The sequence below is a fragment of the Ixodes scapularis genome, unplaced genomic scaffold (genome assembly GCF_016920785.2).
Source record: "Ixodes scapularis isolate PalLabHiFi unplaced genomic scaffold, ASM1692078v2 PGA_scaffold9__187_contigs__length_104089568, whole genome shotgun sequence".
Classification (NCBI taxonomy): domain Eukaryota; kingdom Metazoa; phylum Arthropoda; class Arachnida; order Ixodida; family Ixodidae; genus Ixodes; species Ixodes scapularis.
The window spans coordinates 78,661,578-78,684,634 of NW_024609884.1; the positions used below are offsets into that span (position 1 = coordinate 78,661,578).

Consider the following 23,057-nt stretch of genomic DNA (forward strand, 5'->3'; position numbering starts at 1 on the left):
TTGCAACAGTCAACGTTCACATTGCAAGTATACAAAGTGAAGAGGTTTCAGCGTGTCTATTTTTGTTTGTTTTCTGATTTGTTTTAAGTTTTCTGTGGCATTTTATTACCTTAGCTGTTGATGTACAGTTTGTGGGTGTTATAGGGGTTTTTGCATAGACATATAGTATATATGGGAAATTACATCTCGTTAAGTGCAGTTGCCAACTAAACTTATTGCCAAGTGTGTTTCTGAATAGATTTTCTCGACCTGTTTCTAGTGATTTAAAGTTGTGTGGAGCATTCCAGAAGAAATGACTAGGGGGCACAGTTCTGACATTTGGCTAGTTCTATCTTGCACCTCCTGCACCGCTGCAGAAAAGCGTAGGGCAGTGTACTTCCGGTATGTGTATTCACATACGACCGGATATACACCGCCCTACACTTTTCTGCACCGGCGAAGGAGGTGCAAGTAAATCGAAGGGGCCTATGGTATAGAAATTTCTTTAAGATTTTCGTGCGCCCGTGAATTTCCTTTAACCTAATTTTTAAGGTTTTAAAATTGCGTGGAGCATTCCAGAAAAAATGACTAGGGGGCACAGTTCTGACATCGTGTGCAAGTTTCCCTGAGATTTTTGTGCTCCCGTGAAGTATTTTTAAACCTATTTGGTTTTAAAATTGTGTGGGGCATTCCGGAAGAAATGACTATGAGAAACACAGTTCTGACATTATGTATCAGTTGCATCTGTGAAGGTTTTTAAAAACTTTTTCTCTCTCAGTGTGCTGGTGATGTGAAAGACTTGATGGGTTAACTGCACTGTGTGCAGACTAATTGAGGAAATGTGTCGATGCTACAGAGGCGTACGATCGGATCTATTCAGGATAGGGGTGCGACGGTGGTTGTGGTGGGGGGGGGGGGGGGGGGGGGGGGGGGGGGGAGGGGAGGCGACGGCAATTTTGATTCCCCTCCCCCGTGTTGGTTCCATTAATTTTCTAAACTGTCTGGGGGCCAGTCACCCCCCCTGCCCCTCCCCCCACCCCCCCCCCCCTGTTCCGACACCACTGGGATGCTGCATGTACCTCAGTCTCTTTTTTTATGTCTATTTCTTAAATTGAATTTTAAATATTCACTTTGCTTCTCTCTAGACTCGCGTTTTGAAACATTTTTGAAGGACGACAAATCATTTTCTTTGTTGTATGGTGGACAAAAAACTGATGAGAGTTCAGTCAAATACACAATCATCGAACTCGACATCTATCGGAGCCAATTCATCTGCAGTACTGAAGTGTTGCTCGCATTCTTATAAAATGTCTTTAAAGTCGGCACACCTACGCGAGCAATCATTTAATTTTACTTTTTTTCCTCTAGAACAATTGCGGTGTTACAAGTAACAATACTCACTCTGAGATTGGACAATGTTTAACGCATGGTTTGATTTATTATTTCATTTTTTATTATTTCTTGATATTACAGTCGGCTAACCGCTTGTGCAACTTACATGTGCATCTGGATGCCGCCTTTAAATATATTTTTTCGCGAATTGGAAATCCGAAAAAAATATGTAGTTATTGCATTTTTCATTTGTTGAACCAAAACCGATAGAGAAAAAAAAAACGACTCTTGCAGAGGGATTCTTGTCTGATAAGCCCGGTGTCTCGATCGGATAACGCCCCGTATTTTTCGCCGCGTTAAGACTGATAAAAGACAGACACGGCAGCGCGTGCGAGCGACAGCAGTCTGTCTAGCGCTTCGCTGTGCCGTTTTATCCTCGGTATCGCAAACGTCACTCGAGGACAACCGTCCCTCTTACGTTTCCTCGTGAAGATCGTATCCTCTCCTAACCGGTCGGGCCTTCCTTTCTAATGATCTGCCGATTTGGCATTTTCACTGTCGAGCTGCATATATCTCCGCTCGTAAAGTCAATTACGTTACGTGGAAGATATTTTTGTTTGCGAGCGCGGTTTGTAGTTATAAAAGCCCCAACTAAGAAAAAGAAAAAAAAAAAATATGTCGTCTGCAAGCGGACTTTGTGCACGCGCGGCGGGGCGTGATGCACATATCGATAGCACCAGGGCCATAGATAGCGCCATCGGCACTCCAGCGAGCCTGGGTGGGAGGTCAAGCGGCGAAGCTGGCGAAGCGGCGAAGTCGGCGGCACATCGGGCAGATCCGTCGTTTCACTCGGATACCTTCATCAGAAACCGGCTGCTACCTCGGTGTTGCCGTTTTACTTTTTCAATCAACCGGATTAGCTAAAGGTCGCGGCTGCGCATGACCCTAACTCGGAGCTTTCTTTACAGCGGCGGGACTTTTTTTCGAAGCTGAAGCCACTTGAACGAAGCAGTCATGGTCGTGCGAGTTTTCATGGGGCTTTTTAAACTTGCCACCTTGTTGGCACTTTTTCTGCTCGTCTTGCCGTTCATTCCGATGTCGCTGGACTTCGAACCCCAAGCAAACACGTGAGTTAACCGGCACGTGTGTAACGAGCAAATATATATATATATATGTATATATATTTTTTTTTTAATGAGAGCGTTTTAGTAACTACAACAAGCTTCCTTTCGTTTTGTGCTTCTCGCTAGGTAATTCCAGAGATACGCTTTGCTTAATATTTTTGCGAAAACTCGGCCGGGGTATAGCTGAACGATTAGTGCACTTTGAGTTTAAAAGCGAGGAAAGGAAACTAGTCAAAAAGGGAGTTAAACTTCCGTACCTAGGAGAAGCGAGTCGCTCTCTGTAGCGAAATATCTGTGCTGCTAAAATGGCACGATAACCTAACTCACGATAACGACAACATTTCAGGGCCAGTTTACCCGGGTTTGTGGGTCCGCTAGCACCGAACAACAAATTGGATGCAGCGGAGTTTCTCTTCAAAAACAAACTTCGCGGTCCGGAATCGCTAGCGGTGTACAAAGGTAAGATGTAAAACCACCTGTAGCGTGTTTTTATCTTCTCTTCGCAACTTATGGTGTTGTGAAGTGGATATATATATATCCGTGATGGATCACATGTTTTTGTTTTGGGCGATCATATTTCAGGGAGCATTTACACGGGGACGGAGGGCGGAGAGATCTACAAGATAACCGGTGACAAGGTCACGCTTGTTGCTAAACTCGGGAAGAAATGCGGTGAGCCCTTTTTCCTCGCGCTTCAAGCTACGTGTCAAAGCCGCTCCGTTAAAAAAAAAAGTTTTTTTTTTTAATTAATTGTTGTTTAACAATAGCCATTTTTTCGTTCAAAAGTTGCAAGCAATTTTCGCAAATTGTCTGAGTAAACGATGGCCAACGAATTCATTGGAAATATTGCTGGTGTCAAGTTCCGGGAGCGGGCCCCATTTTGCCACAAGTTTTAAAAAAAATCGCAGTTTTATATTTTAATAAGATAACGGTTATTTTGGCGTCTGGTATCCGGACGGCTAGCACTGCATTTGTATGGAGATTGATGCATAGAGGTTCATTTTTGCTGCAAAAAAGTACTGCAATTTTATTTTATTTTTAAATAAAATAAAATACGTAACCCTCGTGGGGGTTACACTCTGTATATTGCAGTAATGGACATGTCACTATGTTTGAGATTATCATATTGTACACTGCCCGACACTGTTAGAGCAAACAAATAATCTTTTTTTTTTTTTTAATTGGAATTGGAAGGTTGTCATCCAAACCACTACTGTAATATACCGAACGATGCCCCACCCCCAAAAGATAGCCCACCTCAATTTTGACACGATTCCCAGTATTCTTTTTAAGAACACCGAAAGATAGCCCGCTTCCAGTGGTTGCAGAGCTCTGGCCGACGCATGGTGACCTCGGCCGAAATGGGGTTTAGCGGCGAGAGATGACCAAACATTGCTGACTGGACAGTTGTCTATGCTTCATTGCCCCTCAGTGTGAAAACAAGTTCGGCAGCGGCCGCACAAGAATGCCATTTTCTAAATTTTTCCCTATCGCACACTGAACGTTAGCCCACTCTTCATTTCCACCCATTTGCTCTCGCTATTGAGTAGGCTGTCTTTCAGGATATTACGGTGGTGTGGCGGAAAGTGCTCAATAGGGGCATTAATGCAAGCTGTAAAATTTCATGTAAAATCTGACAAAGCACCAATGGTGTGTTTGTCCTACGAGTGTTGCTCAGTTTACAGCACAACCTCACATAAAATATATACCAAAAGCCAGGAAAAGGCATAAATAAAAAACTAACTAACCTGGATGCAATTTACATTGAATTACAACAGCTTAATGAGCATCTTTTCGTGCTTTATGGAACATCACTTAAAGGGGCCCTGCAATCATATTTAAGCGTCTACCTTTTTTGCAGTTTCCGCGTCCCTCGGGGTTCAGGCAAGCCAGCGGGCACGGAGGAAGTAACTAAATATCAGTGCGTCATATTTTAACCGGACGACGCGGAAACCTCCTGCACCTAGGGGGAGACCCGCGGTGCCGAAAGCGCGCGATATGTGACGTCTTTGGTCCTGGGCTTACTACTGGTCAGAGCCGCTAAAAGGTTTTTTTAGTATAGAAATACAAAATATAAGTGGGGCGAACCATTTCAATTATTCATAAAAGTAGTTTTTGTTCACTATTTTAGATCAGAAAAGAAACAAATGCAGTTTAGAAAATACGGAAACAAGAAATGACCCGTCGACATGCCCGCCACCAAGTGGTGGAAAAGGCGGCCCATACTAGAAAGGTGTAGTGGGATCAGGCACCAACGACTGGCGAGCGTAGAAAGGTCCCGGATGTACGCGGCGGCGCTGCGGTCGTATGAACTGGAGGATCCGACCGGCTCCGAGCGTTCCCAAGGCCTTCGGCGAGCAGCTTTGGCTTGCGGTTTGCGAAGTGGCTCCCGTTCTGAACTGATCTTTACCCCGTGTTTGCTGTATGTTTGTGGCCAATGAAGTGTTATGCTTAGAGTTCCGCGTTTTCGGTTTTTATTTTTTCAAAATTCGGCGTACTTTTTTCGGTGTTTATTTTAAAATTCGATTTTCGGTTTTTTTCGGTGTATATTCATTCTCAAAAAAATTTACCGGTTTTTTTCGGTGAACATGAAAGAAACACCATCGGACACGGGATCAGATGATCACTCAAAGAATAACGGCACATATATAAGCGTGGTCTTCGCTACAACTTCTGTCAGGACACCTCAAAATCGCGGAATTCGCGGGCATAATCTTCAGCACGCTTCTTTTTCCTTCCCATTCTGACGGCGTGACCGTCTGAGGTGATGACCGTACAGAAACCAGTGAAACGGCAAAACAAAATCTATTGTATTTATGTTTTTAACCACAGGAAAGTTTGAGAGATGGTGATAAGAAGGTATCAACGGCTTTCCTCGGTGTCTTCTGAAGTGCACGACACCCGAACGTTTTTTAAGAACAGGGACCTGACAAACTAAGCCCGATCACAGAAAGGACACAGATGTCCCGCGAAAGCCAATCCAAGACCTCTTTTGTTGCATGTTGAACCTTGGAAGAGGGCAATTACGAAGACGTCACACAATGTCGAACCTTGCAAAGCCCTCTCTCCCCTCCCCCCTCCCACACCCACCTCGACGCGGCCCTAAGAGACTAACCTTTTTTGGTTATAACCGAATTTTAGAAAACGGATTAGACGTACTTTTATTGGTTTAAACCTAAAACGCTGAACCTACAAACTAACCTTTTTCGGTTAAAACCGAATTTCCACAAAAAAAATTCGGCGTACTTTTATCGGTTTTTATCGGTTTAAACCGAAAACTCTGTACCCTAGTTATGCTGAACTAGTGTTTATTCGCGCAGCAAATGCAATGCGAGCCGCCCTGGCTGCCCGCTTTATACAGCCTAGCCAGCACATGCTTTAGTGGCACCCTCTCGAGCCGTCGACACGGAGTGCGGCAGCCGTGAGCGCTCGCTGAGCTCACTACCCCTCCGCTGGTTCACGGCCACCCAAGCAGCCAAGGACGTCATGAAGGAGGTTATTTTTGCTTGTTTTTGTAATTTTTATTTGCCTATAACTTTTAAAATAAAGCGAAATTCTAGAAAAGAAAAGTTTTATGAAGTTACTACGTTCAGTGTGTTCAGGTTCGGTGCAAATTAAAAACCAGTAAAAAGTCCTTGCAGGGCCCCTTTAAATGGGTACAGAACATAGCATTTAGCAGTTATAAATAGGGTTCGGAGTTTTCGGTTTAAACCGATAAAAACCGATCAAAGTACTCCGAATCCATTTTCGGAAATTCGGTTTTAACCGAAAAAGGTCAGTTTGTAGGTTCAGCGTTTTTGGTTTAAATCGATAAAAACCGATAACAGTACGTTTAATTCGTTTTCTAAAATTCGGTTTTAACCAAAAAAGGTCAGTTTTTACGGCCGCGTCGAGGTGGGTGGGGGAGGGGTATAGAGAGAGGGGGCTCGACACTGTGTGAGGTTCGACACTGTGTGACGTCTTCGCGATTGCCCTCTTCCAAGGTTCAACATGCAACAAAAGAGGTCTTGAATCGGCCTTCGCGGGACATCTGTGTCCTTTCTGTGGTCAGGCTTTGTGGGTCAAGTTCGTCCTAAAAAAAGTTCGGATGTGGGCTGTTGTAAGGTTTCTAGCTTCATGCACTTCAGAGGACATCGAGGAAAAAGCCTTTCTTAACACCCTCTCTAAGTTCCCTGTAATTAAAAACATAAATACAATAATTTTTTTTTTTGCCATTCCGTTGGTTTTTGTACGGTCATCACCTCAGACGGTCATGTCGTCAGAATGGGAAGGAAAAGGAGCGCGCTGAATATTACGTCCGCGAATTCTACGATTCTGAGGTGTGTCCTGATGGAAGTTGTAGCGAAGACCACGTATATATATGTGCCGTTATTTTTTGAGTGATCACAAATATCACAGCTACAAGGATCATCTGATTCGGTGTCCGATGGTGTTCCTTTCATTTCACCGAAAAAGACTGGTAAAAGTTTTGGGGAATAAGTATACACCGAAAAAAACCGAAAATTAAATTTTAAAATAAACACCGAAAAAAGTACGCCGAATTTTGAAAAAATAAAAACCGAAAACGCAGAACCCTAGTTATAAACAAGTGCAGCTTGGTAGAATTGCTTAGATAAAAAAAAGTGCATGAATATCTTTTCTTTCTTTGCTGTACAGTTGAATGCCTACAATTATTTAAACTGCTAATTATTTCATGTATTTACTCTTCCCATAGTATCTGGTGCATAGCAGCAGTACAGCATAAATTGTAGTGTCTTTTAAACAGTCCTCTTGAGATATATTATTAAAATGCTGCTGCAACGAGTTTTGTACTTTTCAGTAAAAACGCTCAGAACTAATCCTCAACATTTATATAGCCCACAAAACAGGCATTTCTTTTTCTCTCCACACGATGACAATTGCGGGGAAAAATTGGAGAAAAACGGGCAGCGTTCCTCCCTCAACTCTCGGTCGAGCGTGGTGCAGATTGCATGCCACCAATGTTCATTATACCCCAATGTGTGACACGCTGGGGTTGGCAAAATATAGGGTATGTGCTACATACATTGGAACAAACGAGTATACCTAATGCCGCTCGTCTTTTTATTGGAAGGGATCACTGCTCTTGTCTCCACCAGTGGTGTAGCCGATTTGGAGGGGGGACTAAAACCTCCCTTTGCATACGCCACTGGTTTCTGTAACCCCTGTTTTGCACATGTCGTGCAATTCAGTTCCAGCAAACTCTTAAGCCGGTTAATATTGGCACGTATTTTCGCATGCCGTGATGTTTTCGCTAACTGTAATATTTGTGCGATTCATCCTTTATACCATAAAATACCGTGGAAGCGCCCACTATTAATATTTACCAAAACTGGGAATTCCGCAAATTATGTGCTAAGCGCCCGATTGAACCAGACAAGCGTCCATGTCTAGATCGATACAGTTTTCAGTAGAAGCGGGGTGGGCACTTCTCCGGCGTTTTACGGTAGTACTGTATTTTCCGGTTTGTAAATCACACCCCCATTAAAACAGTCGTTTAAAATTAAACAAGTGGGTATATAAGTTACACCTATATAGTACTTCTATGGTTTGCACAGCATAACTGCATTGAAAAGCTCGCATATCTGTGTTTTGATCGCAGTAAACGCGCAAACGAGGGCAAGTTACGATATTATCGTCAACGAGCGAGAAATATAACCCCTTTGGCAAATTTCCGCACCATTGTTATGAGGTGCACCGGCTGAAATTTTGGAAAAGAACCGTGACCTACACACCATAAAATGCGGTAAGCTAGAATAACTGATAAAAGAATCGCAAATTGATAGAACGGTGCTGCCTTTGGTTTCAGAGGGACTCTGGGAAGAGGAGGTCTGTGGTCGACCCCTGGGCATGCGCTTCGACAAAGAGGGAATATTGTATGTCGTCGACGCCTACTACGGTCTCTATGCAGTCAACGTCAACACCGGTATGCACGTTAACCCCGTTTCCTTTTTCGAGCGGCAAAAGGGAAAAGCTCGAACTCTAAAATGGTTAAAAAGTGATTCTGTTTAGCAGTCAATTTTTGTGCCACATTTGAAACTTGTCATTAGTGATCGTCATCGTTTATTTTTCCTCAAGGACCCGGGTGAATGTTCTTCGAGGTGCGAGGTAGAAAATGTGCGGATAAATGAACCGTACCGATACGAAATAATTGTTGCGAAGCCGCACCGAAAAACAAAATCTTTGGCGGCGCCGGGATTCGAACTCTGGGTCTCCTGATTGCTCAGAAGACAAGGTGGTGAATGCAGTGGTTTGCATGCCCGACCGACTGGCAATTCGGAAACCCAAAGTTTGAATCTCGATGCCATCGAAAATTTGGGCTTTTCTTGTCGGCCTCGTAACTTATACTCCGGTCAATTAGTAACAACTAATTCATCTGCATATTTTCGATTACTTGCTCTTTGGAGGTTGCTTAAGATATTAAAAATGCCCCCTGATACAAGAAAGTGCACGTATATTTTTCAAACACTAGAATCTGTGTAGAGGGCTTAGAGAAGAAGAGGGTCCTGCTGCAAATATATCATTGTGATTTATAGAAAAAATGTGGTCGGATAGCATACTCCACTTTTCTATAGCCAATGGTTGTAATGGAGATATTAAATAAGGCGCGCTGGACGACAAAATTGCACATAATTTACGAGAATGGTCGACGGATTTGCAATATATGAGACAGCTAGTGAACGATGAAATTGCACATAATTTACAAGGTCGGTCGAAAATGTGGAAAATATGGTGGGGGGGATTTGTCGGAGGGAGAGGGTATGCACGGACCTCACAGTGAAGTGGAGCCATCCTCCGCAGGGGCGGCCCAGCACCTGTTGCCGGCTGGCACGGAGGTCGAGGGCAAACGCATTCTCTTTCTGGACGACCTGGACATAGACGACAAGGGCGCCCTCTACATCACAGAGGCGAGCGGCAAGTGGCAGCTCAACAAGATCCTCTACACCGTAATGGAACACGAGGACACAGGGAGGTATGCAGACCCCCCCTCTTTCTCTCTCTTTCTCTTTCTCGACTTCATCGGACATCAGTTAAATTTTATTAATTTTCTTGTATATAACATGGAGCCAGAAATAAATACTGAGAGATGAGTGGCAGAGTGTGTTAGCACGTCACAGCTTGGAGCACATGGAGCGAAAGCTAGCACTGCGGGAACTCGGAAATTCTGGGTTCAATCCCCACCCCTGCCCGTTTCGATCTGGACGAGCATCGTACCGGCGTGCGGTCGTGTATCACTACTGCGCGGCACATGTTAAAGACCCCAGGCTAGCGGTTGTACTGCACTGGCTGAATTTCCCGTCTATAGCCGAGACACAACACGCTCATTGAGGCCGACTTTAACTTCCGGCTGTCTCGACGTACGCTCGACGCAATTATTAATAAAAGCTGGTTCACACACTTGCAACTGCTTAAGACCGAATACCTTAAGAAACTTGGGATCTCTTGCGACGAGCGAATTCACTGGTGCCATCTGTATGTTATAAAAAATGTGGGTGTGTGAACGGGCCTTAGCCGGTATAATATTACTTTTTCCTCCAACAAATTTTAACCGAAGTACGAGTGTGAAGCCAATAGACCCTTTTCAAAACCCAGTCGGGCGACATTGGTGGCCACCATTTCTCGGGCATGAAGCCATGTGATTGGACCCTAGTCCTCGCCGAACGCTGACGCAGCACTTTTTCTCTGTACAGCCCGAGCCCAGTTCACTCCGAACGTTGATACAGCCTTCGCATCCAATATGTGCTCGGAGTTGTGTGATCCGGGAATGGCAAACTCGTTTAATTTTCTGCAGTAGCTCCTAGATGGTGCGGTCTTTTGAAAAGGGTCTATTGAAATGCTGTAAACTACTTTATTTCTGCGGATTCAGTGTTTTGGGGAGACTTCGGGAATATTTTGCGGGCAATAAATTTCGCGATTTGAAGTGCCGTGTTATGCATCCCTTATCATGGGGTGATATATGTTCACGAGATCAATGGACCTTTTCCGAGAAGCGTTCTGTACACGCGCGTGCGTCCGATGCCAAGCGGCGGAAGTCAGCACGAAACATCAAGGAAATTCGGAAGGAGGCTGTGGATCAGCGAGTAGAACACGTAATTGCAGCCTATATATAATTGTGTTACACAAAAAAAAAAAAAAAAAGGTGGACGGAAAGAAAAACGCGACACATGGGTGGACGCCACGGATGCCCCTCTTCGAAGTCGCGTTGCGCACGTGCCGCAGCTCGGAGAGCGAAGAAACTGGTAGCGTAGCTCCCATTATCGATTGGTAGCGCAGGTAGGTCACTTCCACGATTTTTAGTTCGTGCAACCACCGCCTGGTACCGTCGGTATGTGGAAAAGGTCCATTGTTTGCTATATCCTTGGGGATCACGAAATTCGGGAAAAATAGGCCCTCATCAAAATGTAATCGTTTACGGTATGCTGGTATTTAAATTGGGACACTTCCACAGCACATATCATCAACTGAAAAGAGGAAGAAAACTTGGTGCGGGCGTGCAAAGTATGTACAGCCCACAAAAAAAGGGGCGAGGCAATGTGTGAATCTGGAGGGTCTGCCTTCCTAAGTTTTTCGAATACCACACTGAAGAACTACTAGGATCCGTCAGATATATGGACACAAATCATGATAACGACCAACAAACATCTGGAATCCACAAAAAACGTCTTTCTCATTTCAGGGGTTAAGCCAAACTTCAAATTAAATGCAGGTTTACTCTATAGAGATCCCCTAAACTAACTATGGCAAACATTCAAACAGGTGTTAATAAGCACATTAGGGGGGTTTAGTAGATTGCTCAGATATTGGTGCCTTTGTGCACATATCGTAGCATTATTGCAGATTGCTATTGGAGCTGTTGAAACAGTGTGCTAAAACTCCCCTATTACCGTTAATCTTCTTTCTCCGAAAAAGGCGCGTCACGCAGCACCCGAATTTCTTTTGTCTCTACCTCACCTCTTCAAATGGACAGAAGTAAAAAGTGAATAAAGGACTTAATTATGAAACACCCTCACCAAACTGTCTTCTCTCTCTCCCTCTCCTCCTCTATGAAAAGGGTTTTGAAGTTTGACACCAAGACCCGCAAAACCACAGTGCTGATGAAGAACCTCCGGCTCCCCAACGGAGTGCAGCTCTCCCAAGACAAGCAGAGCCTGCTGGTCTGCGAGCTCAGCTCACGGAGGGTGCTCAGGTACGACCTCTTCCCCTCTGTTTGATCCCCCCGCCTTTTTGCGCCTCCCTTTTTTATGCACAGAGAAATGCGTTTTAGTTCTTTGCGTTTCAGACAGTGCAAGTTGGTACATGTCTGGACTTGCTCGAGGATGTTTCTCCAGCTCACAGTCCCAGCGGTTTGCTCTGGACATTTTGGGAATTAAATCGCTGCACCTTGTATCCTCGTTCGAGGCGCATTAACTGGATAATGGCATGAAGTGCCCAAAACGCACCGCGTCCGACATGAGCCTACACGGCGAGCAGGTGTCTGCTCCTCGAACAGAGGTAGGGTGGTATCACGACACAAAGCTCAAATTGAAGCATATAGATTGCTGAAACACGATGTCGTTTGCTGGTCGTAGCGGCAGCGGCTGCCTCGCCTTTTCTACGGCTGTCGGGAATCCATCAGTTCGTTACAAACAAGGACTCTGCCCCTGAGAGAGGAAAAAGAAACCACTTCAAGGGGCACATTGTTTTTGTCAACTAACAACTACCCAATGCATTAGAACTCGCAGCCAATATGTTTGCTACCCACGGTAAAAAAATTCCGCCTGCGGGGGCGGAACTTCATTTCTCATTTGCACGCCTCCCCTGTCGAGCTCGGAGAGACGCGTTTTGGGCAGTCTTGGGTAGTAACGCGTTACTAGTAACGCGTTACTGTAATTTCGTTACTTTTTTGGTAACTTGTAACTGTAACGAGTTACTTTTTAAAAATGTAACTTGTAACTGTAGTTCTGTTACTTTTTTCTGAGGTAACGATGAAAGTAACGACGTTACTTTTGTCGTTACTTTCCAATGTTTTATGAATATTATATCACTGAACGAGTACAATTTAGAAATTCCTTGCACTTCTCAAATCGTCTATTCCGACATTTCGAGTGTCAAGTTTGCCTTGCACAAACTTGAGAATACGTTCTTTCTCACGAGTCACGACCCGAATATAGCCACGTGCAGATTTGATAAAAAAAAAAAAATCTAGTTATCTTTACGCACGCGCTTGTACTTTGTGACTGAACACTTACATCTTAGTGTATTGAAGCACTATCTACGTTGTGGTTTTTCTTCTTTTTGTTTGGTGAAAACGCTTTTTAATCGGGTGAATCAACCCTGAACCAACAATACATGAGGAGGGCACTACGCATGTTCCGTAATTTGATTAGCGCCAGTACTCCGCACTGCGCATGTTTTGTATTTTGATTTGCGCCATTACTCTGGCGTGGAAATTTTCAAACACTAATTTCGAGAAGCAACTTCTGCTAAGTTACAATATGAAGTAAAAAGCGTGCTTTTTTTATTTTATGCAATAAAACTTGGTGAGGGGTGTTTTTTTTTGAAGTTTTTCCTATTTTTGTGTTATAGAAAAGTAACTCAAAAGTAACGTCGTTACTTCTTAAAAGTAACTGTAACTGTAACGAGTTACTTTTTTGTTGTGGTAACTGTAACGGTAACTTCGCTACTTTTTTCTGAAAGTAACTGTAACTGTAACGAATTACTTTTTAAAAGTAACTTACCCAAGACTGGTTTTGGGCGGCTTGTGCGCCGTGTAGGTTCTTGGCCCCTTCCCGTCTGGGGGGTTCGTTGCCTATCAACTGCAAATCCTCCGAACCGAAGGACCATGCAAAGCTTGACTAACATCTAGTTTTGTAGGAGGATTGGAAACGCTGGCAGTGAAGCCTTAGCCCCAGTGGCGTACCAACTTGTTCTTGAGGGGGGGGGGGGGGGGGGGGGCGAACCAGACCCCTCCCTTCCCCCCCCCCCCCCCCCCCCCCCCGGGTCGCCTATTTTTACAAGTGATGCACCGAAAGTTTGCCGAATAAAAAATTCGGCGCAACGTTTTCTGAAGTTTTCTAAAGATTTCGCATTGATTCGGCAAAAATACACTGTTACCAGACTTAACATTGATATTTAGGTTTTTCTGACGAAAAAAGTTTTTTTTTTCTTAACGTAAATACAACATGTAGTGCCTATTAACACAGTTATGACTAAATAAGGTGATATTCTACAAGATAATTGTATCGGTGTCGCTTTTGTCTGTTTTCTGGTAATTTTAGTGTTTGCTTGCAGAAAGTGGCGTGACAACGAGGTTTGTTAGTGCCGGCGCAGTCACGAATCCCGCTTCGAGAGTTTTGATTTTGAGGCTTCATCAGCGCACGCCTGCAAGTGTGTTTACATTGTTAAAATAAAGGCAATCACTGCGTTCTTACTTTCTCTGGGAGTCACCCTTTCGTGCGCGAAAACGAATGCAACGGCTGCTGAACCTTCACCAGAAGAAATAAGAATAATGTAAATTTGAATGTTTTTCGATTTGAGTCACTTGACGTCAGCATTGCATGAAAGTGTGCGTTCCATATTCGCAACGTGCCGTTTTTAAGCTTTAAAATTCCGGTTTCTGGTGTTAGGCAACACACGGACGTTTAGGAAGTTGGGGAGAGTTAGGAATGTACTATACTTTAAACTACTTTTCTGGGTAGTTTAATAACTTTCAATTACATTTCTACTTTGGTAATTAGTAGTTTACTTTAACTACTTTTCCGACTTGTGCTTAAAATTACAAATTACTTTCGAATAGTGGTTGTTTTGCTTATCAACAGAGGTAAGATGTTGGAAAACCAGCTGATATTTGCAGAGGGGGAAGCATGGTGGCGTAGAAAAAAGGGGGGGGGGGGAGGAAGAAAGCGATTTGGATAGTCCGAACTCCCCCAAACTTTTATAAACCCCCCCCACTGCAAACAACACTGCTACGAGGGCGCGGGGAGCGAACAGACATGACGCAACAGAGTCCTAGCAACTCCGGGATTGGCGCCGAAGACCGGCGTTTCTCTGCGTCCCGAAGCTCAAGGAGACTTGACGCATTTGAAGAAAGGACTGGTCCCCGCTTCTCCCCAACGTAGAAAACTATCGCTCACTACAGGAGGTGCACATACTGCATCCTCACTCAAAGGAGGTAACGAAGTGCAGCCGCCCTCTCTGAAGTTAATCTGATGCTCATGTATAGCTTGTGCTGTCTTTCGAGACGTCATCTGATCATTTCTCTGAGTGAAAAAACGGCGGCTATAAGACCGATACAAATAAGTGCCTTATGAGATGACCTTTGAGGTTCAGCCACTGCCTGAGCTTGATTTTGCACACAGTGTTTGATGGCTTACAGTGTTACGTGAAATACATAACCTCTCATTTACTTTATACTTCCAAGTAGTTTTTAGACGTACTTTACGCAACACTGAGCAATAAAACACTGTCAGCAAAATCAAGCTCAGGCAAGGCTAAACCTCAAATGTGAAATGATACATCCGCAGTACATTCTTGACCAAAACGAAGTACGCATCAATTAGGCATGCAGAAGCAGAACAGCTATTAAAGCATTTCTGTGAAAAACACAAGCCACTTTATATTCGGCTAGCAGAATTTCGCTAACGCATCAAAGCCTATGTAAGTACTTCTTTGTTAGCATAGAAAAAAAAAATGAAAGTAACTTCAAAAGTAATTTGCTACTTTTTTACGGTAATTAGTAATTAAGTGAACTACTCTCCATTTGAGTATTTCTACTCTACTCATATTACTTTTGAGGCTAATACTCAGTAATTTAATTTAATTACTTGTTTGAGTAGCTTGTACATGTCTGCTGCCAGCCCGCCACGACATGTGAGGAAACAACAGACATCTATATGTACAGAATATGCACACAACAGAAAGTACTCAAAAAGGAAAGAAAATATCTTTCCCATACATCCTGGCCAGCTCTCGTGACTCTGCCCGTTTGACAGAAGTGGGTTGGGCACACTGAGCGTAATTGTCAGTTGTCAGTCAATGTTTCAACTACCTCGTTGCATCAATGGAAACGTCAAATGAAAATCACATTATCCAGAATGCACCGCATCATTTGTCACTTGCGAAGTGAACTACGTAAATTACTGGTCGATCTTTTGTTCTTGAGGCAGAAAATATTGAAGAGAACCACACTCGCAAAAGCTCACAAACGCACAGTTACCGTGCCGCCTGCTCCACACCTCGCCGTAACCGCTGGTTGTACTAAACTGTGCGATAGTAACCGCGCGACTGCGCGGCGTCCATTTGCGATCCATGGCCCCGTCGCGTTCGTGCGCGTGTGCAGACATTTGCCAAATTTTTGCCGAATCTTTGCCGAACTTTCCTTCAAAATATCGGCATGTGCGGAACTTTGCCGTATCTGAAGTTCGGCAGATTCGGTCCATCACTAACTTTTACAGCGTGTGTGCGTGTAGGCGTTGTAAAGGAGGGGGGGAGGAGAGGGCCAATTGTGTATGCGCACCGGGCGCATCTGGTCACTGGCTCCTTTTACGGCGCAGGCGATAGACCCCTAGCAACGACGCTCACGCCGGATTGGCTGCTCAGCAACGCGCGGGAACTTAAATTTTGGATTCGGACGGCGCGTTTCTCATTCGATGCGCGTTAACCCTCCCCCGCGGCGACAGTGTGTGGCTGCTAATTACTAAAGTATTATCCCACTTAGCACCCCCCCCCCCCCCCCCCCCCCTACACGCCGCTTCGCGGCGTCCAGTCGGCAACCCAATCCCCGCTGTACCCTATGCACTGCCGTAAATAGAGTCCCATATGATTTTGTTCCGCGATGTTTCGTCAAGAACATTCGTTTTTTTCAGTGTTAATCGTGAAAAAAAAAAATGTCGTAAATATCGCCAAATGCCTCGACAAAGCAAAATGTTCGAGGAAAAAAATAAAAGAAGCAAGCCCACACCATGGATAGAACCCGGGTCTGATACGTATGAGGCAGGCATCTTACCACTAAGTTAGGCTACCACTTCGGAAACTCGAATTGTATCCGTTGCCTAGTTTGACGGCGGCAGCGCCTATCTCCACGAACCAGCCAATCCGGCGTGACCGCCGTTGCTAGTGTTTGTATCGCCTGCGTGTTAAAAATATGCCCGCGCGGGTCAGGAGGCGGTGCCCTTGGTATTCCTTGGGCGCCGCCGGCCAGTCTTTTCCCTGCCCAGTGGCCACCGTTTCAGGGGAAGGGGGGGGGGGGGGGGGGGGTGCAAAACAGATGCCTTGCCCCCCCACTCTGAGAGCTGGGGGGGGGGGGGGGGCGGCCAACGCCCCCCTTGCCCCCCCGGTTGGTACGCCCATGCTTAGCCCTAATAACTTGTGAGCATATGCTATGAAAAACATTGGGTGTTTGTCGAGCGGCGCAGGCATTGCAACCCTGTTGCAGGTTAAGAATTCATCTTGAGCCTGCGGATCAAGTTGGTATACAAAGAATGCGTTTCCACAGCATTCTTGAGATTTGTGCTAGTGGTTATAGCATTTTATTTTCTTTCAAACACTGTCCTTTTGTAAGTGATGGTGGGCACGTCTTCCATGTCTTGCTTCGTCCCACAGACCGTTCTAAACGCAAATGCCGGCATTTGCGTTCAAACGGTTCGTAGAGACCACCCTGGTAAAGAGAAACCCAGCTGGCTATGTGCCTGCCTTCTAATTGGCACAGTGGTAGAATGTAGAGGTCATAATCATGTGGTCGTTGATTCGATTCCATATGGGGAACCTTTAGAATTCCGTTCCTTCCTTTCCATTTCCCACTTTTCTGTACAGATTGTCCTCTGGAGTAGGTATGTGTTGCACATTTCATAGCGCTTTCCGTGGTCTTGCGTTACACTTTTCTCGGGGACCATGTCCCTTAAACACACCCTCTGCTAAAAGTGCCGAAGCCACGGGCGTTGCTCTCAATCGCTGCTCTACCCGCGCTCGCCAGGCACCACCTGGGCGGAGCCAGGAAGGGCCAGACGGAGGTGTTTGCCGACAACTTGCCGGGAGAGCCGGACAACATCCGGCCCAGCAAGAGCGGCGGCTACTGGGTGGCCTTCGCCACGGGACGCGGTAACGACAGCACCAACATCTGCGACCTGGTGGCCCGGTACCCTCTGGTCAAGAAGGCCACTATGCGCTTTGTCTACCTGCTCGGCGTGGCGGTCAACTACGCCGCCCGGTTCTACCCGTCCCCCGCCCTCAAGGACCTCGGCGCTCAGGTGAACGGGGCCCTCCCGGCGACGTTTACGTTCGTTGTTTTCACCGACGAGTTCGGGGAGGCTTTTCGTGTCAATTGCGCGGATCGGCCGAAAACACGTCAAAGTTCGAAGGTACGAGTTGTCAGAGTTTCATGTACGAATTATAGGGGATTTGCTCGAGTTGGCTGAATGCACATCGGAGATTGAGAGCTTGGGTTATAGTCGCTGTCAGAATGAGAGTGGCAGGCCGTGTCTTTCAAACGGCCGGCCTCCAGCACACCCCGCGCGCCTTCCATCATGCTTCGGCTGCGTGCGCATGCGCTTGAGGTGCACGAAATGTTGAAGCATTCTCAAAGGTAGAAAACGTGCACTGGAGGTGGAACAACCGAAGCTCCTCATCCGCCTTTCTCGCCTTGTTGGTGATTATAACCGAGCTCAGCGCATGATTTACGTACTTTGCTCGAACATCGGCCAGAGCGCATCGGCCTGTTGCAGGTCGAGAAATGCAGGACACGCTCCTCCTACAAAGCTCCCCGCTCTTTCCACTTTAGCAGGACGAACGCTGAAGAGAGGAGTGCAGACGATGAAGTCGTCAATTGTGCCAAGCAAAAAGCTTCGTGAAAACGACTGGTCCTGCTTCTCTTAACTTGAAGTTGACTTTGGACGAAAGCATGTCAGTTTCACCGAAAGCATATAGTTCACGAATGTGCTTTCGGCCGCAGCGCATGTCGTTGACATGACCACATCATTGTTTTCCGTTGCAGCTAGAGAACGGCTGGGTATTGTATGGCTCCTTCCCGAAGTACGGCCTGGTGGTGGAGTTGGACGTCGGCGGCCGTATTGTGCGCAGCCTGCACTCTCCCCAGCCCAAGATTCACATGCTCTCTGAGGTGCTGGAGCACGAGGGACACCTCTACCTGGGCTCCTACCGGAACCCTTACCTCGGACGCGTCAAGCTTTAACGGTTCAACACGTAGTATGGAGAGACTCCGGAGGATCGAACGCCGTGAAACGAGCCGGAAAAATCGGCACCTGCACACGGAAAATTCAAAACACTCACTAGATATTCTATAAGAAAACGGGTCGGTACCTCGTGTAATTTCAAGGCGCAGTTCTATTCCTATAAAAAATGAGAACAACAAACTTGCTAATGTCGGGCACGTCTGCAGGCAGAGGGGTAAAGGTGGGTGAGGAGGAGTGGCAAATCCCGTGCGCCGACATCCTGGGTCCCAAGTGAAAGATTGCGAAAGAGAGCGACAGAACACGAGAGAAAGAAACCAATGTTGCCAGCTGAAGGACGACAGTCGCAATGGCAATCGCGAAGACTGAAAACTCTCAGCAATATAAATAGTGATAATTTAGCGTTGTAAATTAAATTTTGAGCTATTCTAAGGTTTATAAAAAGCAGCATACTCATTACGCTGCATTAGCTTCCCATCTGTCGAAATCTCGGAAGTCTGGTGGTTGCGCAATTTCGTATTTCCGGGGCGCGGCCACCGGCGAAGCCGGTTATCTGGTTTAGATTAGTGTTGACGGGAGGCCGCATATCTGCGCGCTATGCGAAAAAAGCTTCGGAAGGAACGCGAATATTTTTCCACCGGTAAGTTCGTGGATTGTTGAAGTTCATAAAACTGCTCTGATGATATAATTATATTTGTGAAATCGAAGGGCAGTTGGTAACCATGTCTGGGATCCCGAGGGTCTGCCTGCATGCTCCGCCGCTTGCGGCAGCCAGAATGCATGGGAAAATGGCGGACCTTTTCCTTTAGAGTTAGTATGTATGATGTCTATGATGTCTATGGTCTGCAGGCAGTCGAGCTAGCGAAATTAGGGAGGCTCAAGTGAGGGTGGGCGCAACGCAAAACCTGGAGAGCGTTTGCAATTTAATGGCGGCGCCTGAGGGAGAGGATTCGAGAAAGGATATGCGCCAATGTTGCCTGCACGAGAGCAGGCGCCCGCTCTGTTGCAACTCTGTTGCTCCATACGCCTTTCCTCCTCTCGCCTCTCATTGCAAGCAACGAACGCCTTGGCGCAGCCTCTCTCGCTTCCTTCTCGCTCCGAGAATTGCAAACGTCGAGAGGAGAAAGCAGGGTTGCCAGACAAGCAGCAACGCTCAAGATGGCGAAATTTACCATTTTTCGCTTTAAAAAAATACTTAACCTATCGCAACAAAACTGGTGGCTATAGAAACGTAATCATTTATACCTTGTGCAAATTATTCAAGCACCTTAATTGGCTCTTATGACCCGAGTTAGGAAATAAAACGACCCCTTGCCCCATAGACCCCCAGCAAAATTTAGCAATTAAATGGCGTCCATGTCCCGTGATCCCCGATCTAGCAGTTGCACCCACCCTCATACTTGAGCCTCCCTAAGCGAAATTTTTAACTCATGGTGTCATGTACTGACGGGCGTAGCGAGCAGACGACGCACTCTGTCGTCTGCTCGCTGCGCTGTCAGCAGATGGCGTCGCTGACTTGATTGCGAAGATTGCGAATGCACGCAATGTTGTCTTTGGCAAGTTGGTTGCTCTAATTTGTTGCAGCAGGAGAAACCGCACCTTGAAATTACACAAGGTAAAACTAACTTGTTCATTGCATATCCAGTGAAAGGTCGAGCTTTCTATGCGCAGGTGCCGATTTTTTTCGGCTCGTTCTACAGTGTTGTATCCGCTGGAGCTGCCCTCCAGATTATCTTAACTGTGGCCAAAGGGAGAGAACAACAGGCAATTGCCCAAACCTTGGCGTCGGGCTGCCCAAGAGTGTCATCAGGGCAGAGTTTCTTGTTCCGGACATCTTGGGGGCAGCTTCCCCCTCAAAGTTCAGAAGGAAGGAAGGCACACGTTCATTACTTAGACCACATCGCCCGAACACGTGTGAAAATGTTTATACTAAAACTGAAAATACGTAATAAATTGTTGAACCTTCGTTGGGACTCCCCCTTGAATTCGGTGCACGGGTTTTCGCACGGGTCGTCTGCTGCTTGTGAGAAAAACGTGCAAGTGGGCAGAGCAAATTGCAGATCTTTTAGGCTGGCTTCACATGGGGCAACTTTTTTCCGAGATATTCTCGTTGCAATAGCGCTGCAAGAACGGTTTCCCACGTGCGCATGAAGCTCTGCTGAAACAGCGGTATGCACAGTGTTTCGACGTCATTGAAAAATGCTGTTATCGTGCAGTATTTAGACACAAAGTTATGCCATGTGTTTTTATAATTTAAGATAAGATTGTAAATAGTAATTGATCTCCCCCCACTCCTGCCAAAATTCCTCTTCATCGAAAGCAAACCAGAATATTGCATCCCTAATCGGTCGTTGCCGCCACGAGCGTTCCCAAGTTGCAGATGTTTGCAGTGGCCAACATCTCGCTAGTAACCATGGAATGTCTTTACTTTCCCGGATCAGCGTCTTGTGCTTTAGTTCCAGTCGCGGACATGACCAAGCGAAGTATGAAGCAGTCCTGGGAGGGGGTTGCAGCACAAGAACTGGACAACCCATGCAGTGAAACTGCTGCATGAATGGAATTGCATGTCTTCCTTGCATACATCATGCTCTTAAAGTTTGGTTTAGGCATGTAAACATAGCTGGTCAAAATGCCGCATGTTGGTGATTCATTCATTCAACACTGGTCAATTGATTGCACGGTATGGCAGCACCCTATGCAGAGCGCAAGTTTGTCTGCCGCTTTCGTGGGTATTGCACTGGTGTCGGAAAGCCGAGCTCCGATTGACTTTGATGAAGCTGGTTAGTGGGTAGACCTCAATGCTTGCTGCCGTGAGGTCTACCTACTATCCTTCCAATCTCATCCAATCCGAGCTCGGTGTTCCGATGTCGCCAAATCCCTGCTGAACAAGCAGACGGACTTGCGCTCTATATTGCTGTGGTAGAGGGGAAGCTAGGCTGGTGGGAGGAGCTGCTAAAGGATGGCTTGGACATTTGTGTTGGAGCCAGGTAGGCAAGCAATTGCAAGCTACTGCAATGCAGTCGGTCACTCGTGTGGAAACGTGGGAAGCAGCCTTGCATGAATATGCAAACACTCCACTAAATTATAGAAACGTGTTCCGACAAGCACCCCCTGTACAGTACATTGTATGTCGTGCATTAACAGCTACTGAAACACACCCTGACTAAATTTCTCATCATCCTGCAACCAATAACAGCAACAGAGCAGTGTTGCGGAGTTCCCACTCCGGAGTCGGAACGATTCCGCCTTTCGACCCTGGAATGAGAATGGAATTGCATGCCTTTTGTACGGAATGGAGGGGGAATGAAATGCGCTTGGTTCTTATGTGAGTTGTGTCGATTTTCAGCTAGGACCTACGGCCTGCTGGCACAATGCTAGTGCACGGTCGAAGTGGCTAATGAAACTGTATTATTGTGATAGACGGCCATGCACGGAACTAGACATTTTTTAGGCCTTCTCAAACAAAGGTGCATTTCCTAAGAAAAGACCTATGGTCTGTTTGCAAAGAAAATGGGTGGTTTATAGTTTTGCCATTTGTTGTGAGCCTTTTACGTTTGATTGCACTATCAATGTCTACAGAGCTACCAAGCGCTTTGTGCGACCACCGCTCGGCTTTGTAAATACGTGCTTTGGGAACGCGTTTTGCACATTTTTGAAGTTCTCTATGCGTTTGATAAAGTCAGCTTTATGCTGCTTCAGCCGGCAGCACGATGTAGCTGTCGGGAGCCATTTTTCAGGTTTAGGTATTAAGGCCCGCTCACACTCTTGCAACAGAGTACAACCGAGAGAGACGAGATCTGTTAAAACTTCTTAAAATTTCTTAGGACGAGAGAACACACTGACATTCTGGCGCCATCTAGGCGGTGACCCTGGAACTGCATTTCACAAGAGGGAAGGTTTTGCAGGATTTCCGAGGTCAAATGTGCGTAATACCTATAAGAAGGGCTCGTTTATAACGTTGACAAAAGTTTTTCGCGCCAAGAAAGAAAGGATAATGAGCGAGAGAAATAGAAAATATGCCGAACCGCCAAGTTTACACTGCTACCCAATAGATGGCGCCAGTGTGTCCTCTGGTTGTAAGAGGTTTTAAGGTACCCAGTTTTAAGAGGTCGCAAGAATGTCAGCGGGCCTTTAGGGTAATGGAATGGAACGGTTCAGCCATTCTAGTGGTGGGTATGGGCCCAGTGTCTTCACTCCTAGGAATTGAAGGGAATAAAATTCTTGGAAACTCTATTCCCCAGAATGGAATGGAGGTGCGGTGATGGGATTGCTGCACCATTTTGCCAAAGCGCTTACCTTGCTACATTCTGCTACACGTATGAGGAATTTGCACCAACATTACGCCAAAACTTATTTTAACTTTTTTGGTACTGAAACTATAATAAATGCACTGCTACACGGCCGGATTGTTACAGCAAAATCCATACGCACTCCGTTCCTG

At 45.9% G+C, this 23,057-nt stretch overlaps 1 protein-coding gene across 2 annotated transcripts; it reads left to right on the forward strand.

The window, feature by feature from the left end:
* The first annotated feature begins 1,762 nt into the window (after positions 1–1,762).
* Positions 1,763–20,582, forward strand: LOC8029094 (adipocyte plasma membrane-associated protein). 2 transcript variants are annotated; one of them, XM_042287307.1, is made up of 9 exons: positions 1,763–1,823; positions 2,280–2,438; positions 2,782–2,894; positions 3,018–3,107; positions 8,263–8,379; positions 9,255–9,426; positions 11,506–11,640; positions 17,404–17,677; positions 18,421–20,582. In XM_042287307.1, the coding sequence occupies exons 2-9, from the start codon at positions 2,326–2,328 to the stop codon at positions 18,616–18,618; spliced, it is 1,212 nt and encodes a 403-aa protein (XP_042143241.1). In that variant the 5' UTR covers positions 1,763–1,823; positions 2,280–2,325; the 3' UTR covers positions 18,619–20,582. The 2 variants fall into 2 exon arrangements, with proteins under 2 accessions (XP_042143241.1, XP_042143240.1); XM_042287306.1 differs by lacking the exon at positions 1,763–1,823 and adding an exon at positions 2,021–2,195.
* The last annotated feature ends 2,475 nt before the right edge of the window (positions 20,583–23,057 follow it).

Excerpts from the sequence above, each read along its gene's own strand:
- LOC8029094 (XM_042287307.1), top strand. The coding sequence starts at position 2,326 with ATGGTCGTGCGAGTTTTCATGGGGCTTTTTAAACTTGCCACCTTGTTG. Across the intron at positions 8,380-9,254 it reads TGCAGTCAACGTCAACACCG|GGGCGGCCCAGCACCTGTTG; the intron begins GTATGCACGTTA and ends CATCCTCCGCAG. Across the intron at positions 11,641-17,403 it reads AGCTCACGGAGGGTGCTCAG|GCACCACCTGGGCGGAGCCA; the intron begins GTACGACCTCTT and ends CGCGCTCGCCAG.